This window comes from Argentina silus (assembly GCF_951799395.1).
Source record: "Argentina silus genome assembly, chromosome: 7".
Classification (NCBI taxonomy): Eukaryota; Metazoa; Chordata; class Actinopteri; order Argentiniformes; family Argentinidae; genus Argentina; species Argentina silus.
Genome location: NC_139661.1, coordinates 8,941,249 through 8,959,277, shown reverse-complemented (window position 1 = coordinate 8,959,277; position 18,029 = coordinate 8,941,249). Strand labels below are relative to the sequence as shown.

At 42.5% G+C, this 18,029-nt stretch overlaps 1 protein-coding gene across 1 annotated transcript; it reads left to right on the top strand.

The window, feature by feature from the left end:
- The first annotated feature begins 305 nt into the window (after nt 1-305).
- glt1d1 (glycosyltransferase 1 domain containing 1) lies at nt 306-17,173 on the top strand. The gene is made up of 12 exons (XM_083673487.1): nt 306-677; nt 1,049-1,200; nt 1,421-1,526; nt 2,712-2,763; nt 5,141-5,177; nt 6,023-6,079; nt 10,621-10,716; nt 10,954-11,003; nt 13,058-13,101; nt 13,558-13,678; nt 14,232-14,330; nt 16,501-17,173. The coding sequence occupies exons 1-12, from the start codon at nt 610-612 to the stop codon at nt 16,645-16,647; spliced, it is 1,029 nt and encodes a 342-aa protein (XP_083529613.1). The 5' UTR covers nt 306-609; the 3' UTR covers nt 16,648-17,173.
- The last annotated feature ends 856 nt before the right edge of the window (nt 17,174-18,029 follow it).

The following is an 18,029-nucleotide window of genomic DNA, read 5'->3' as shown; positions in this document are numbered from 1 at the left end:
TTGCGCATACCTAAGAAGTGGGATCTGCTTCTTGTGATTCTACGGGAATCTTGAGCGATGGAAGCGGTCAATCCCTATGTGTTACAACTTTATGATTGTGCGCTTGCTGTGTAACTGCTCATGTCATAACTAAGTTTCATATGTTCCACCCACCGTTATAATTTTGCGCAAATCCATTGGCTAGTATGGTGAAATGAATTAAGCCATTGGTCGTAACATAAGTCATTCAGTATTGTTTTCATCGGTTTTCTTCAACTGTAACATAGAGCATATACACCTGTATGCATTCTAAAATCTCGGACAGTACTTTCACAAGTAGTGTACACTTCAGGAAAAGTGAAGAAAATTGGGAGGCTGAAAGTCGACGGCAACAAATTCCTTGTTTCCAGAGGATCATTATGAAAGACGGACTGTAAACATCACACACGTGTCAATTTGACGTAATCGCTTTGCCTGCTGTTTGACGGGTCAGGATGAGCCCAAGCAAGCACATATTGCACATTAGGTTAACCGTTGTAAACTGCTTTTAACACCTCATCGAGTTGAATACTAATTGGAACGTGAGCAAGCTCATATCCAAATAGTTTATGCAAAGGTAGTAGTATCGAAATGAAATTACTATTTCTTGCCTGCCTCAATCCAAAAACTGGAAATTGCACCACAGCCGAGAGAATAAGGTAAACGAGTTGCTCGAAACAAGGAAGTGAATTAGCTAGTAGCTAACTGTACTAAAGCAAGTTGTTGCCAGCATGTCAATCGCTTATGTCAGTGATGTGAGGATAGGAACATGTATAATGCGAATAACAGGCACAGAATGAGCGAGAAACGGGGAGAGTAAAGGGCCATGCGCCAAACTATCTGCCACTGTCTATTATCTAGTTCGGCATCATCTGTCACCAACACCTTGGTAGCAGTAACGTTAGATCAAGGGCTTCGAACAGGTAGACAGTAATAGCCACACACATAAGATTAGTCAGCTACTGAATACAGTATTAACTTGATCTAGATGCATCTCATGACGGCGTGTGTCCTTTTGTTTACAATACAGGGCACATATTGAATCTGCTGGCCACACCTGTGCGCTTCGAGATGCAGCAGATTTCAAATCATCGGCCGAGGTGGCGAGTCTAGTAACGCAGAGGCCACCCTTCGAGGGTGCGATTGCCATACACCTTTTCAAAGCTGGCAGGCTTCTCCTAGGTACAGTAAAATACGTTGCCTTCTATCACCTTTAATGGTCAGTACTCCATCTGAGAAATAATGTTATGCCCCACTGATTCTCCCTGTGACACTCTGAGGGTATTGTACTATAGGGTAGTGGTTCCAACTCCCTCAGCCTCATCAACATCACAATATTCTTTACACTGCTAACTACATTCAAAATGGCAGCCTGTCATTTTGTTTCTACCCATTACACTAGACAGCCAAGTGCCCTTTGGAGTTGTCTTCGGAGGAACAGACATAAATGAAGATGTGAAAGTTGAGCAGAAGCGTGTGGTCATGGAGCAGGTGCTGCTGAAAGCCAGGTGACAATGACACATTTCACACCATATTTAGGGACCACTCAGGACTACAGCAGTGGAAATTCAGAACATGCATACAGACCACATGCGAGTGAATTCCTTAATTACAGACCATATAAGTATAAAAGAGAGATCATGAACACACCCTGAACCATTTCTGTCTATCCAAATTCCTCTGGTCATTTTGCTCTTTGTTTTATGCGTTTGAACACCTTGTATGCTTGATCAAAAAGCCCATGCTGTTGATTTGAACAATATAAATCCAATAAACTTGTCAGTTGAGTTAATATTGTATGTCTGTTTAATATAGACTATATAATATTATACAGTATACCTACGACACCTAAATAGTCATTCTGGTTGTACATGCAGTAAAATACTTTATGATCTTGTCACATTAGTAGTGCATGTCAAAATACTGTAGGTTCATCTGAAACACAAGCAACTGTGGGAAATTGAAGACAGGATTACTATGAGGTACCACTATAAGAACTTCTAGGGTCTAGATTACTGCCATTAAACAAGACCGGTTCAACCAATGAAGCTAGCCTCAGCTGTGCTGGTGTTGCGTTCTGAGATCCCGTCATGCCCTAATGTTGGATAGCAGTGCATTAGCTTATCAATGTCTGGTCCTGTACCTCTCATTTCACAGAGACTTGTGTGTCTTTATTTTCAAGGGTGTTTGATTTATACAGACAGCAAGGCACACATCTAGTGAGTCTAAAAGGATAATTGCCGCTGGGGAGCTCTGGTGCAATATGGGTCCCATGACTTCAAACGTCTCTGTCAGTGCACCCCCTGCTGTTGCTGCCTCTTCACACAAACCTTGATCATGAAATTCAGTCACCCATAACTAGAGCCTGTTGGCCCAGTTCACATTCCCCCCAAAAAATAAAGCTCACTACTGTCTTTAGTTCAACATTCCCCTTGTATTCTTCTTTGTATTCTTACTATTCATCTGCAAATCACAAGCAGCCTTTCCTCCAGTGTCACCTACGCATTCTCAGTTAGTTTTTTTGTGGAGTTGCGCTTGTATGCCTTTGATGTTCTGCTCTGTTATTGTCAGGATTGTCATTGTTTGGAAAAGGGTGACAACCTAGATTATGTGCACCTCTGTTACTCATGACCCTTACAACTGATCTAATGTTGATTTTCATTTCTTTTTTTATTTTATTTCATTTTCAACAGATTTGCTGTTGCATTTACTGACAAACTGAAAGAGGAAGCAGAAGTATTTTTGGTAGGATTCAATCATCTGTTTTCATGACTTTTCTTTACTGTATATGACTTCATTCGACCAAGCAATTAGATGTACAGTATACAGTAGAAGTAAAGTGAGGGTTCAAGGATGCTGAAAAGTGCTGGCGCTCAGAACTCATGGAGTTTTGCCATTTCAGTTGGGTTCAAGGATGTTTCATTCAAAACTTTGCTGTATGTTTCAGGTCTTCCATGTTTTCTCTCACAGTTGAAGGCTTGAAATTCAGGACAAGAATGTGTAACTCATTTTAGATCCAACATGTTCATACACAAATGCCTTTAAGACTGCTTAGCCAAACATATGTGAAACATGCATCAATGGAATATAAATCCAAGTGGAAAATCCAGCATTATTTCATGATTTTGTGCAAATACAGCTGGGGCCAATTCTGTTGGCACCCTCAGATTTGTTTCTTCAAAAATAAGTACATATTCAACAAACGTCTGTTCTTCACGGGTTTATTAAATTCATGTACAGAACAAAAACAGTAAAAGGTAAAACTACAAATAAGCATTTGTACACAAAACGCTTCTTATAGCCAACAGTGAGCTTGCTGTACCAGTCTACTGACAATTTTTTCCACTATTTCCACTTTCCAAAGCAGTATCGCACCTCCCCCATATTTGACTGAAGACAGGCTGTTGTTTTCTTTTAATGTTTCATTTGGTCATCAGTAAACAGAGTACTTGTCTACATTGCCAAAAAAGCTTTTATTTTGTTTCATTGGTGCACAGAACCATCTGGGAATTATTCTGGGAAAATGTTCTGGTGATGAAATGTTCTGATGAAACAAAATTAGAGCTCTTCTGCAATGCAGTGAAGATTCAAAGAAAAGAGCATTATGCCTAAAGTCAAATATGGGGGGAGGTTCAATACTGCTCTAGGGTTGTTTTGCTGCCTGTAGTACTGTACTGGAGGCCTTGAACATGTGCATGGCATCATGAAATCAGAGATTTCATTTTGTAACGATGTTCAACCCAGTGTCTAACAACTGGGCCCCCGTCGAAGGTCGGTGACCTTCCAGAAGGACAACGACCCCAAACAAACAACCACGAGCACCCAGGAACAGTTCAAAATGAAATACTGGACTACTCTGAAGTGGATGCAATGTGCCTGATCTGAATCCCTTCGAAATTCTATGGTGATATCTAAAAATCTGTTGGTTTCAGGAACCCTTCAAACAAGGATTTGAGTAGTTTGCAGGTGAATAGTGGAAAGAGTGGAGCAAATTGTTAGTAGAAAGGTTCAGCAAGCTCAATGATGGCTGCAAGAAGTGTTTTTGAGGCAGTAATATTCACTGTTCAACTAAATACTATCTCTTGGGTGCCAACAATTATGTCCAGGCCAATTTGGGTTTTTCAAGCTAATATGCTTAATAATAGTTTTCAAATGTTCTTTTTTTTTGGTCTGTACAGTTGTACATGTTACTTAACATGTAACATGTTACTTAATCTTAATTTAATTAATTTGTGTGACGAACAAACGTTTGTTGGATTTATACTTATTTTTAAAGAAACATCAACAAATCTCAGGGTCCAACCGACTTGGCCCCAGCTATGGATGAGCATGATGGCCAAACATGGGGACTGAAAAGAGCAAGACAACTCGTAGGTCATTGTGCAAGTGAGAGAGTGAAATGTTTTTTCCCCTTCCAATTTACAGCACATCAAGAGACAGCAGGGCCTCGACAGCTGCAATAAATAAAACAGAAGGGTTTACTACCCAAAACACAATATCCTGCCCTGTCCCATAATAGTGTGGCATTAAAACAATATTACCATGTTTTATTTTCAGATTAGATTTCACCCGTGTGCTGCAGATTGAGGCGAATGGCACATTTATCTCTGTCATTTAGCACTGACAGCATGCAGTCAGGACAGACGCAGAGAGGCTTTGTTGCAGTTTTTATTGAGACAGAAAACACAATGGGGGATGGATCCAGCCAAACTCAGTGTGATAACATCCAGTCAATTTCCTTTCCATCAACTGTGAATTATTTGCATGGCCTCACCCCCACCTATTGGGATGACTCTGTTTCTGCTTTTGATGTTGTGATCCTGTGCAAATATGTCAAGGTTGAATTAGACTACCAGGCAAGATAATTTACTGTGATTGCCCATTTCTCCCATTTTCACAAGAGAAGAAATAGCTTGTTACAATACCACTAAACGCAAAGTAATTCAGCTGGCATTTAATTGAAAATGTATAATAGTATGTTTTATGTACACATAAATGGTTGCCTACAATTCTCTCGATGAGAGTATGTCTTTGTTAGTAATGTTCAATGGTTTATGCTCTTACGCAGTGAAGTTTCAACATTCTGTCCAATATGACATTTCCTCTGTACTCATTTCTCTAGCTGTCCCAGAGCAGTAAAATCTACATCCAGCCTCAAGGTAAGCTCTGGATGAGATATTCACTACCCGTAACTCTGCATCCCTGAGTCTCCATGGCACTATTTGCTGTTGCATTAAGCAGCTTTGGCAGTTTTTTCCCATTATCAAATACAGCAGTGGAGAGTTTTGGGTTGCTCTTGCCATTGGCTGTCATGCCACGTGGGGCAGTCCAAAGCACAGAGCATTGGAGGCCTCCAAGTCACAGCAGCACTGAGCCAACAGTGCCCTACCAAAACACACTAGAACAGACTGCCACCCGTCTCCTCAGCCAGGCCTGGTCAAGAGGAACGCTGCTGTCAGTTCCATGTAACAGCTACAGACATAGCGATACACAGTTGATGCAAGTCAAGTGTAATTATACCTGTCACCAGGTAGCCGTCACAGAAGTCTCATCATATCTCATTTTAACAAACAGTGCTGCCTTGTTGCTGCAGTGATTGCTCTGAAATACACAGCACATTTGCCTGTCCGTGTAGGGCGGAGGACGGAAGCTGGTGATAGATATGACCTTTTAGTAGTCAGAAATATTATGATAATAAAACATCATTAATCCCATGGCCTCCTACAGACCTGCTGTTTGCCCTTATTACAAATGTGTCACCTCAGGTTCAGAGGCTTTGCAATAATCCATACATAATAGACGATAACTATGATACAGTATATGACATATTTAGATCATTCCTCTGAAATGCAGTATAATGACTTTAGTGTGGATCTATTGGATGTTGCGTCTCTCTAACTCTCTCTCCCTCCCTCTCTCTCTCTCTCTCTCTCTAACTCTCTCCCTCTCTTTCTCTCTCTCTCTCTCTCACTCTCTCTCTCTCTCTCACTCTTTGGTTGTAAAGGAATCAAGACTGAGGCGGCGCAGAGCTTCTGCTGGACTGAATTCTTAAGGAGCTCAGGTACAGTAGTGCTGCAGCCATGCTTGTCACTTTTAACAACACAATCAGGCGAATGGCAATCAATTCTGCATTTTTTACGCAACAAATTCTAGACACCCTGCAAGACTGTGCCTTTTTATCTCCTCACCCCACCCCCCCCCCCCCCCCTCTCTTCACTTGCTTAACTTTCTCCTTACCCTCTTTCTCTCTCACTCATCCGTTCCTAACCCACCACCACAGTAAATGTATGCCATTACTCAAAGTAGCTTCCCCACACACAGCCTCGACTTTAAATTGAAGATTGTGGGACGATTTCCATCCCATGTACATCAAAGCTCAGGGATTCTGCAGTCCAACAGCCGTTGATTAATAGCTCTTCACTGCAGGGCCATTCGTCACTGTGGTTCTCAACTGGTGCCAGTAATACTGATTGCCAACAGTCACAATTTAATATACATGGGAGAACAGTCTCTGATTGTTCGACTATTGTGGTTTGTTCTTCCAATTTAATAACGCATCTTAAAGTGTGTGTGTGTGTGTGTGTGTCTGTGTGTGTGAGAGAGGGAATATAATCCTGCAAATTGTGACATATTGACCAGAATTCATTAACAGTTTCAAATTCGAAAGGAACATATTTTGGCTTTTTTGTATTTTGTATTTATTGTTGGGGGGGAAAAAACTGCTTTGTTTGTTTTTTTGAACACCTTTCATGCAGGGGTTGTGGTTGTTATTAGATTGTTGTACTGTAGGATGCCTTTGCTCCATGTTGTTTACCAGATTAGCTGTTCTATTCCGTGTTTGGAACCTTGACATGCTGTGGCCCTATTTCCCCTCCCAGAATAATTTATATTCAGCTTTCATAACTTTATTTTTTGACTCCCCTCACACACGACAAAACGAGCTGGCAGAATCGACGCCTCCAGCATCAAAAAGGGATCAATCCCGTAGCCTCTCCTGTCAACACTTGTCCCCTCCTATTCTTCACACACACGCAGGCACAGTGGGGGGCACTTTCTCATCTGTCTGTTTCTTTTCTCCGTGCCGTAGTTTTTGTTTTTATTTTGTTTCCTTCTGAGTACATGGGAACATGTTCATTCTGCAAAAATGTTTACTCTCCCATGTGATTGCATGATGACAGAGCATGAATGTCAGAGACCTAAACCTCGTATGTAGATTAGACTTGGCCCTGTATAAATCCGAAATAAATGTGTGTGGGGTTTGGAATGTAGAGACAGGGAATCTGAAGGAGATGTGTAGCCTAGGGGGTTCACTCGAAGAGACCTCCTCTGTGGAGCATGATAGAGGCAAAGGCAACCCAACTGGCTGATTGAAGATGCTTCTTCTATGTGTTACCCCTTTGGTTGTCGCTAGGCCTCCAAGGGCAGGGAACGAAGCGTTAGGATCCAGAGTCTGCCGCTCCATCAAAGAGGCCCAGTATCTGTAGAGTAGGGACCCTGCTGAGTGCACTGTGGGGTGGGATTGAGGGAGTATACAGGTGCAGGGACGGGGAGAGGAGGTTGACGAGTGAGAGACAGCCTCCTGATTCACAGGGGGGAGAAGGAGTGATGGGGGGGGGGGGGGGGGGGATCTACAGGCAGGGGGTCTTCTGAGGTGGAGCAGGAGTTGCACTGTAGGACCAAAGGGGTCTGTCCAGAGGGAGTACCATGGCACCAACCTCCGTTATGTAGAATTCTAAGTTAAAACCACCCAGTTTCTTCTGTAAAGGAAGATTTTTTGTGGCCTGTATTTCTTTGAAGTCTAACTCCCTATAGTTTGCCTTAAATTCCATCTCGAAGATGTTTGAAAGCTGTTGAGTGTTTTAGCAGCCCTGATTTAGCCTCTGCCTTCATTGTGTGTCACACTGCGGTGTATCTCCAGATGTACTGACAGGAGCCATGGAGTGCACACAAACACAAACACACAGACACACACACACACACACACACACACACACACACTGATAAATGACAGGGAGCTATGCAAAGTGCCCTTCAAGATCAAAGGCAGAGGAACAGAAAAGTGTTCCTGAGAAGCAAGGGACAGGAGACAGGCAAAAAAACAAATGATCCTAGCACAACAGAGGATTTGTCCAATTCAGTTTCTCCCCTTAAGAGAGATGAATCGTCTCCATGTCTCCAGAGGATTCCATTTTCTCTATTTGTATTGTATTTCTGTGTCTGCTTTGACAGGTTTGTGAATACTTTTACCAGCTCTCCCTTCTCTCATCCTCTGGTTCTAGATCTGAAGTAGTGAAAAAGGTAACTGACACCCTTTTGAATTGGTGGGATGAGATCAAATAAAATCCTATTCAAATCCAACATAATTGTATTATTTGTCTAGTGCATCACAGACATGTGAACTAGTCCCTTTGAAACTGGCAGGAAGTTAGGAATGGTTCACGGTTGTGATGTGCCTCAAGATCCCACAGGATTGTTGGGTCAGGTAAAGAGAGCTGGGGAAATGGACATGAGGTGATCCATTTCACTGCTGCCAGGGTCCTAACACGAACCCACTACAAGGATGGGTGACTGGCAGTTTGTTGATCTCACCAAAATATGATATACCACACGTCTACACTGCTTTGCTACTGCTTGTGTTGTATCCTTTCAATGCAAGATTTGATCATAATAATAACAACAACAACAGCATATAAGACATACAGTATCAAAATTCAGTTCACAGCTCTCATCTCCACCTCACGAGTTAGTCCATGCATGACCTAGGCTACAGACAAAGTGCTTTGTTCTAGGAGTCAACAGTGACAGTCGGCTCCCTCTCTAATGTCCACCAGGGCCAGGACCCTGACCGTCACTCCATGTTGTCATTTTAAGATGCTCTTTAATAGCCTTAAAAGAGCTGCCTTAGCCTTCGTGATCTGGCCTTATCTGGCAGGGAGGGATTTCACTTGAACCACACTAACCCTCTCACTGCACTGCAATCACGTGTTCATGTGTTTGTCTATGTTGGGTTTTTCTTACAGTACCTTACCTGTGTGTGTCTGCATCCTCACATATACAGTGGCGCATGTATCATTAACTAGGTTCGTTAGGAATTGATTGTATTCATCCAAATGCATTTGTCGTTATTGAGAATTTGTCATAATTGACCATTAAACATGCTAAGTCTCAATGCTAACCAACCACGTCAATCAAACACATATAGGCCAACATAATGGGAAACAAATGTATCGTCCTTTGCATTTTGGCGGTCAGTGTTTGATGGTCTTCTTGATCAGCCTGTTAGGTCTATGTGAACATTGATCAGCCTGTTCGGTCTATGTGAACATTGATCAGCCTGTTAGGTCTATGTGAACATTGCAAAGTCAAAGATCAAATGTGGATTTGCAGACACTTACTGTAAGCTGACTATTATTTCCCAGCTTAACTTGAGAAGGATCTGATTACCTGTGTACCTTATGTGATCTTGGCCTACTGTAGTCTTCTTATAGCAAAGTTGGTAACAAAGAGTTTGTAAATTGGTGTGCACATGTACTTATAGCCCCTTCAGATAAGATGATCATAGTTAAGCCCTCTGCCCGTTTAGAGGTCAGTGGAAATGGAAAGGTAGGTTGCCCCAGGTAAGACCATTCAACATTGCCCCAGGGCTTGTCAACTGAAAGGACTCACTCAATTTAATCTTGCCGTGCTTGATAAGGGATCTAATCTTTCGGCATATGCTCAAAGCCCATTCTGTGACCCAGCTGTGACCAAAACTGTACCCTGTGATCTCCTCACAATCCCACAGAAGACAAGAGCAGCTTGTTCATAACCAACTGATGGTTGACTGACAATGTTATTTTTGTAGGCCTACTGTATACTAGCAACATTTTACTTTTGCCAGGTCCATTGAACATTTTAATTACATTTCACCACATGTACTGAATACATGATTGCTTTGCTTTGACATTCAAGGACAGCCTTTGGTGGGAGGCCTTCTAGAAGTATCCAGAAATAGCAGCGTCAAACTCTGAGATGAGAGATGTTGTGTCTACGCTGGGCTGTGTTATTAGGGTCAGGTGTTAGGAAGATTGGACTTGTACAGTGTCTGCTTGGCAGGCCAGATTTAGTACAGTAGTAGCTGGCACAGAGGCCCACAAATGTCACAGGCCAGTGAGTTCCCCACTAATCTGAGGATTGAGTGTGGAAGGTGGATGATCTGGGAAAAGAGCAGATTAAGTTTGTCCGCTTGCAGTAAAAAAATAAAATAAAAAATAAAGGATGCTGATGTTGTTAGTATGATATTGGGTCAGTCAATTTCAGTTTTGGAACATACCCCCCCCCCCCCCCCCCCCCCGCAACTCTTACTTTAAGTAAATAAATGCTGTAATTTTCTACTGTATGAAATACGGCTCTGTAGTTGCATTGTCTGGATGACTCACGGTTTTTAATGGGTTGCTTCTCCAGCCATGTTTTGTACCCTGATTTAGGAAATATGTTGGAGCATTAGTCACCGCTGTCTTATTTTCCTCCTGACCTTGGGTGATGAATGGCTTTCATTATCTGCTGATGTCGTCTGGATGTTCATTATAATGTGTTGGGATCCACTGTGCCATCTGTCCCCAGGTGTGAGAGAGGATGTGGAGGAGTTGCGTGTGTTCCTGCTAGTCTGTGGTCTGAGGAGAGTCAAGGACCCCCTCTATCTGCTGGAGGCTTTCTCAGGTACACCATCTCTCAGTAGCATCAGTATGGAGCACTGATAAGAGCTATACCAACTTGCTGAACATTCACTGGGACAAAGTACTAGACGGTACTGAGAGTACCAGGAGAATATAGTTCAATGGTGTAATTCACAATTACATTTCACGATTACGTTGCGGTGACAGCAACACACAGGGAGTCACAAAGTGTCATCAGATTTAGTTGATTGCTTGCCTATGACTGGCTCATCTCTTTCAGAGTGGCACATTGAGAATCCTCTGGCGGTGCTCATCATCATCGGGCCGAAGGTGAGTGACTGTGATAGGATTTGGGTGATTTTGTGTGAATCTCTCTCTATACTGCCTGCTTTTTGTCTCAGGCAAACGTGCCTTTAGGAGTCCAAGGTACCTGTAATTGGATGTAGCAGAGATATAACAGCATTGGCAGGCCTTTGGCCGGAAGAACGGGCGGCATTGAGGAGGGAGCCGTGGTCTTTAAGAGTGAGCTGGAGTGACGGTGCCAAGTGACAGTGCTGGCTCCACCTGCCTTTTTGCCTGTCCTAGAGCAGTCAGCCAGCTCACTGTGGTGCAGCGGCGGCTGGACTAGCACCAAGACATCTACTGGACTAGATTAGGGCCAGGGGGAGTTCCACCCCAGGGTACGGTCACACACCATTGGGCACCAGTGTCATTTGGGCCGGTGTTGAACATGCTGCTGTGGGCATGGTGACATATTCTAGTCAATAAAAGAGGTCAGCCCTGTGAATGAGAGGTCGTGTCTGCCTCGGAAGGAGGATATGCACTAAGAGGCTTGCAGTACACAAGCAATACATACGGTTTGTGTTCTTCTCCTGATTTATTCAGAATTCAGAATGCAATTGTTTCAAGAAAAATGATTTGCCTTGATAATTGATAATACAAGGTCAAACAGTAGATCCAGACTGTCATACAGTATATAACCACCTTAATTGCAGGACAGAGGGGCACTCATACCTTTAGCCCTATAGTGTGAAACTTGTTTACCACAGAATTGATTAAGGGTTTATGTGTTTTGCATGAATATTGATCTACTAAGAGGCACTACATAGAGAGGCTGTATCCTGGATCACAATGGCCACCTTGATGCCTTTACTCCTGCTCTGTTCCTGTTTCATCTCCACCTAAGGCCGTTACCCATTGATGCTGTGTGGGGCCTCCTCCTCAGACTGGCTTTAAGATGCTACTCAGACATTTAGTGTTTGTTTCTTTACTCAAACTTTTTGTTATTTCTTTGACTATGCCTCTCTCAAACAGCCGTATCAGACAAAGGTATGTTGTTTTTGGTGTTCAAAGAGCTTTTGAGCAGTATTGGCCAGGGCCACTGCACTGTCTTCGCTGACATTTTACATGTGCTTCCTGCTTTTACACGCTTTGTGTTTTTGTTTGATAAGAAGATTCAGTGAAAGCAGAGCCTTCAGTGATTCATGTTGTCGACATCAAATGAATCACAGTGGTGTGCTCATGTTTATTTGTGTTGGTTTAGATATGAAAGTAGCAAAACCATACCCATCCTTTCCATATTAAATAAACAACATATGAGTTATGTATTGCTAATTATCACATGTAACTTGTATAGTAATTTAACCTTGGTCAGGACAGGGATATAAAAGTACTGTTAGGACCCTCCAGACCATTTCCTACAGCAAAACGGCTATATTTCTACTGATTATTACAGGCTCTTATTATTTATTACCTACATTACCTACATTGAGATGAATTGTACATTCAGTAATAGGCCTATGGTAATGTAGCCCTAGGTAATATAATGACTCTGACAGAATCATAAACTATGATCATTTGTAATATATTGTCTCACTGCTGGTTTTTGACGGTATCTTTGTCAATCCTAGCTTTGTCTCTGGACTGTGAGTGTCCCCAGGTCAGATTATATGTATTGTATACACATGCGCATTGAATCTCCAATTTCATTTCAGTAAAAACCATAAGCATGAAAATAAAATTAAAAAGAAGCAGCTTGCTAGCAACATCTTTGACCTAAATTGCTATGCTAGGACTTTGCAGTGGGCAGGCTAATGCATGCAAATCCCACATCGCAATTAATCAGATTGGGCACACACCCACCCTGACCCCAATCTCTAAAAATACAGGATTTTCAAGGATGAGTTTGCCATGTTGGAAATTATGAGCAGTGCCATTGTTTTATGCTGGTCCTGATTAAAGCATTGCTGGCGTTATATCATGGGTTGATCAGTAGCAAGATAGTATTGACACACAGCTGAGAGTGGATACAAATGTGCAGCACACAGTATTTGATCTGTTCAAACAGGGGGATTTTAACTGTCTTTCTCTGATTTTTGCCTCAGATTGATCCTCTACTTACTGAAGAAGTAGAAGCAATCACTAAAAGGTAAAGCCATTTCAAACAATTTGTTTTGTTTTGTTTTTATCAGTTTAGTAGCAGCACTTTATGGCTATGTCAAGATCTGCCAAACTGATCTGGAGCCTGTGCTCCTGTGAGAAATTGAAATATGCTTATCTCACATTGAATTCCGTCTGGCACAAGAGAGCATGTAAACAAACCTTAATTATGGCCGCTGTGGTGTTGGCAGAATGCAAGTGAAAAAAAAGAAGACTTGCTATGAAACTCTTTTCTTATTCTCGTTTTCCAGAGCCAAGGCTCAGCACCTCGTCATGGAGGTTTGAGTCAAGAAACCATCCTCTATGGTTAGGACTCAGAGAATGTCACACATACTGACGCGTTCCTTCTGCCCTGCAACTGTCACTCTTGCTTCATGTCATTCATGCCTCTATGAGCCCTGCGTCACGCAGTGCTGTGCTGTGCTATGCTGCTACGTTTTTATAGATCCGCTGGGGTCTTCCTGGCCCAGGAGAGGAGCCAAGAGGAGCTCCATGCTGCTATGAAGAGGTCCTTTGCTGTTGTCAACAGCTCCGTCTCAGAGGGCATGTCAGCGGCCATCTTAGAGGTGAACATCTTCAGGTGTGAGGGAACACTGAATGGGGGCAAAGTCATCATAGCATATTTTCACTGTTCAATATTCTCACTGCCCGCAACGACTTAATTGAAATATATTTGAAGGCAGGCGCATTGAGTTTTCATGACCCCTCTGTGCCCTCCTTATTTTGTTTCAGTGTTATCTGACCACCACAAGAGCAATTATAAGAATGAATAGGATTTCCACTATCTTCCTATTCTTCTCTCTGAGCAAGGCTGTAATCCTGTTAATCTGTTCTAAACACTGTAGATGAAAACAATCCACAGAAGGCTTAAACAGTGATTAGCATTTGAATACATGTTTCTCTCAACAACCTGCTCAAGAGGCATTAACTGATAGAAGCATTGAAGCCAAAGACTTACTATGTAAGCAACTGAAGGCTGGAAGAGGCTAGCTAACAATGGCTGAATCAGGTGCGTTTGCGTGCGTGCATTTGTGCGTGCGTGCGTGTGTGAGTACAGTGTGTGCGTGCGTGTGTCTGTGTATGTGTTTGTGTCTGTATATCATGCTCTCTGTTGGGCAGGCCATGGATCTGAAGGTTCCTGTGGTGGCCCGGGACATTCCAGGCAATGCAGCTGTGGTGCGTCATGACGTGACGGGTCTGCTCTACTCATCCCCTCAGGTATAGACACCAACAACCCCCAAGGTTACCAGTCCCAGTGGTAAGGCCTGCTAGACTCTGCCACACACCCACCATGTACGAAGCTAACATTGGGGAGAGTTACAGTATAGCCACCAGCCACTCACAGCACCAAAACATGTTCTCTTTCTTGCTAGTGTTTGTCGAGGTAAGATCCCAACGAGCGACCTTAAACCACAATATTACATTCTGTGATGTGTCTAATGTAAGTACCGTCAGCTGGAAGGTAAAATGAGGTAACCTACTTTATGCCTTCAGGGGGCCTAGATTCTATTAAGAATGTACAGATCTTAGGTGTTAGATGTAAGGGCTGTACACCAGACTGTCTTCTCAACAGAGAGCAGGAGAAAGTGCATCGACAGAGAAGAAGAAGAGAGAACCTGATGCTTAGGGAGGTTTGATGTGAGAAGGGGGCGGTGGCATGAAGTCAACATTAGCATCATGTGGCTATCATTCCAGGGGATAAGTCCTCTCCAGGTGTGGGGGGGTCAATCACATGTACTCAGCTGAGCCTTGGAGAAAGGGGGATCCTCACTGCAAGGGGGAACCTCTCACAGATGGCTTTTCTGACATAGGTTAGCTAAACCATGACCTCTGCTGCATCATACTTCTGGGCTTTAAAGGGTCAATCTGGGATTCAAACAATCACAAAGCGGTCTCCCCACCACTTGGGATGGGGCTGGAGAAATGTAACCACTCTCAAATTCATAGATAGAGCTATAGATGCAAGGACTGAGCATCACAATTATAGTTTTAACCATGTTTTGAAACTATACAGTGTTTGTTTGTAATTCCATTGCTTACAAACAGTGAATACAAAGTAATACAAGCTTATATTTTGGGTTTTGATGGGGTAAGACAGTTGAACTAAACTCATAAGGCATATGTTATATTCTTCAAGTACAAATGGCAGTAATAAAAGTCAGTAATATCAAATATCAGTAATTTAAAAAATGGATGTACCAATCCCATTGCTCCTTTAAGTGGAACTCATTCAGAGGATCATGGGACTGCTTCGCAACCATACGCTAGCACTAACCTCATCCCCCGCTATTGGGCACATTGCATATAAGCCTGGAATAACAACGATCAAACCTGGCCTGAGTGGGAGTGAATTTACTGAGTGAATTATTTGTCATTGATTTTAAGCGAATCACACGGCTAGGTGTAGCTCCGAATCAGAAACTAAGTGTAGCTCAGAATGTGCAAGCATTGGGAGGCAGTGCTGTGGAAGATGATTGATGTGAAGTAAAGCGTTTTTTAACACTCTTTCTATTGGCTTAATGAAGGCCAAGTTTGATGCATTGATCCACCAGACCTTTGACGCATTTGGGGCGGAAGTGTCTGTGAATAAGACTACGCTAACACTAACGATGTGATGTTGGACCATTCATCCGTTTCTGAATGATTATTTTACGCTAACAAGCCATTCATTCACCTCCACTGTATAGTTCTACTCAGCCAGACATCAGTCTGCTCATAGCTTGACCTTTAATGCTATTTCAGGGGGATTGGTGCCTCTCTTATGGCTCTCAAATCAAGAGGCTCTTCAGATATGATCACATCACTTGAATGAAGTGAAACGGCATGCTGGTCTAGTTTGGCATTGGACAGAGCTCAGTCCGGCCACAGGCTCTGTGCTCCAGGAGAGCTTGGCTACTGTGCTGGTGGAGCTGTCCGCTCACTCAAAGGCTCTTTGAGTGTGTGTTATTAGAGCCCGGTCCCAGACTCCCAGACCTGCGAAATGAGCTGCCAGAAGAATCTAAAAGGACCTTATGGATTGGCTACAACTCCACCGGTGCTCAGAGAAAGCGGCATTAGTCATTTTTTAATTGCTTGATATTTCTCCCCCCATCTCGTCTTGACAGCTGGTGTGGAAGCGCTATTAAATAGCAGCAGTCCCTGTGTTTGTTTTTCCAGCTCCCCTCATAAGCAAATGGGAGGTGGCAGCTATCAGAATAGATTGCAAAGGGCCATTGCACGTCCCTATTTGGAGCCGGTCACAGATGTCTCCATCAATTAGCAATGCCAGTATACCAATGTTCCCCAATGTCATTCACAGATGTAGTTACACCTCATAAACTCACTGATGTATAAAAGAAAGAAAGAAAAAATAAAAGATTAGTGGTTATCTTATTCTTCTCCCCACCAGGAGTTCGTGCGCCAGTCCCAGAGGCTGCTGTTGGACGGAGAGCTCCGGGAGCGCGTGGTGAGGAACGGGAAGCGCTACGTAGAGGAGCGCCACAGCCTGGATCATGAGAGGGAGGCCTACCAGAGGCTAGTGGAGACTCTGCACTAGGGGAGACACATCAACTCCTCCCCACACTATCTCTCAGGAACACCAGGGCTGGATAGTTGTCAGTCAGTCTTAATCCTGTGCCTGTGCTTACACACACACACACACACACACACACACACACACACACACACACACACACACACACAGGGCTGTGTAGAACTACTATTAGGTGGCTCTAGGAGAGGTGGATTGCACCCATAATGGGATAAAAGAGCTTTAACGATATTTATTTTTTAAAAGTCTCCTCAAGTTCTCAGGCTATAAATAATGTATCTGAGGAACAACCCACACAGAACAATCTAACCGAAGGGCTCTATCATCCAAAGCACAACAGTAATCTTATTTGGAAAAGGTGTGCAATAAAAATGAATGTGTTCTGTGCTACTACTATGATGTTTACTTCCAACATTTTATGTACTGCAAAACATCTTGAATTATTTATTGATATTTTGTCATAAGAGTATAATTATATAGAATATTTTTTGCTGTTTTTATTGCTGTATCATGCTCAATAAAATACATGAATACCCATATGTTACTTTTGCTCACAGTATGTGTCGAATAACAAGTTACTATACTATACTTACTGACTTACTGTGCTTACAATGCATTTGTAAAGAATCCTTCCTCAAAAGGTATTGTCAAACAAATTCATTTCGGTTATATAGCAAAGTGTCAACATCTCCCACAGTCACTCTCAATCCATGAACCCCCTCTCACTGCAAGAGCTCACTAATACCCAGCATTCATTTTTCATGAAGTACAGAGGTCTGTAATGTCAGGTCACCCACTTTCAAAGGCCCTATGAAAACATAATTTGGTTGCAAAGGGTAAGAGGCCACAAAAGTCAGCGTTATTTGTTATAAGAAAATGTTGCTGCAAGTCAGAAAAAGAACAGTGGTATTCACAGTATGTGTGTACAGGAAATGGGAAATACATGGCACTACTATTCATTCTATTGGCCTCAAAGGTTTGTTACACCAATGAGTGTAGAAAATAAGCGTTAACAATGAAGTCATGCATAAGAGTTTGTAAGAATTCCTCCAAAATGTGAGACTTCACACTAAGAGAATTGGGGAATAAATCCTGTGTGGAATTCATCTATTTATAGCACAATAAATCAAGAGAAGTTCTTACAGCTTACAGATTAGTATGATGAGTGTCCAAGATCAGTCAGGGACACATCAGTCACATGGTCTGCACCAGCATGGGTCTGAATATGGGGCGATAGTATTGGTAACCAGTGCAGTGAGCATTTACCTTAAAAGAAAACGGTATTAAAATATATTTCTCTATGTTCTATATAAACAAAATGTATCTGAGAACAAACCAATGTTTCAAGTAATATTATTTAATGACATTTTTCAATATATTTTAAGGAA

Bases quoted from the DNA above. Each gene is read 5' to 3' on its own strand.
- glt1d1 (XM_083673487.1), top strand. From the start codon at position 610: ATGAAATTACTATTTCTTGCCTGCCTCAATCCAAAAACTGGAAATTGC. The intron at 5,178-6,022 runs GTAAGCTCTGGA...TTGGTTGTAAAG, and splicing joins AATCTACATCCAGCCTCAAG to GAATCAAGACTGAGGCGGCG. The intron at 13,102-13,557 runs GTAAAGCCATTT...ACGTTTTTATAG, and splicing joins GTAGAAGCAATCACTAAAAG to ATCCGCTGGGGTCTTCCTGG.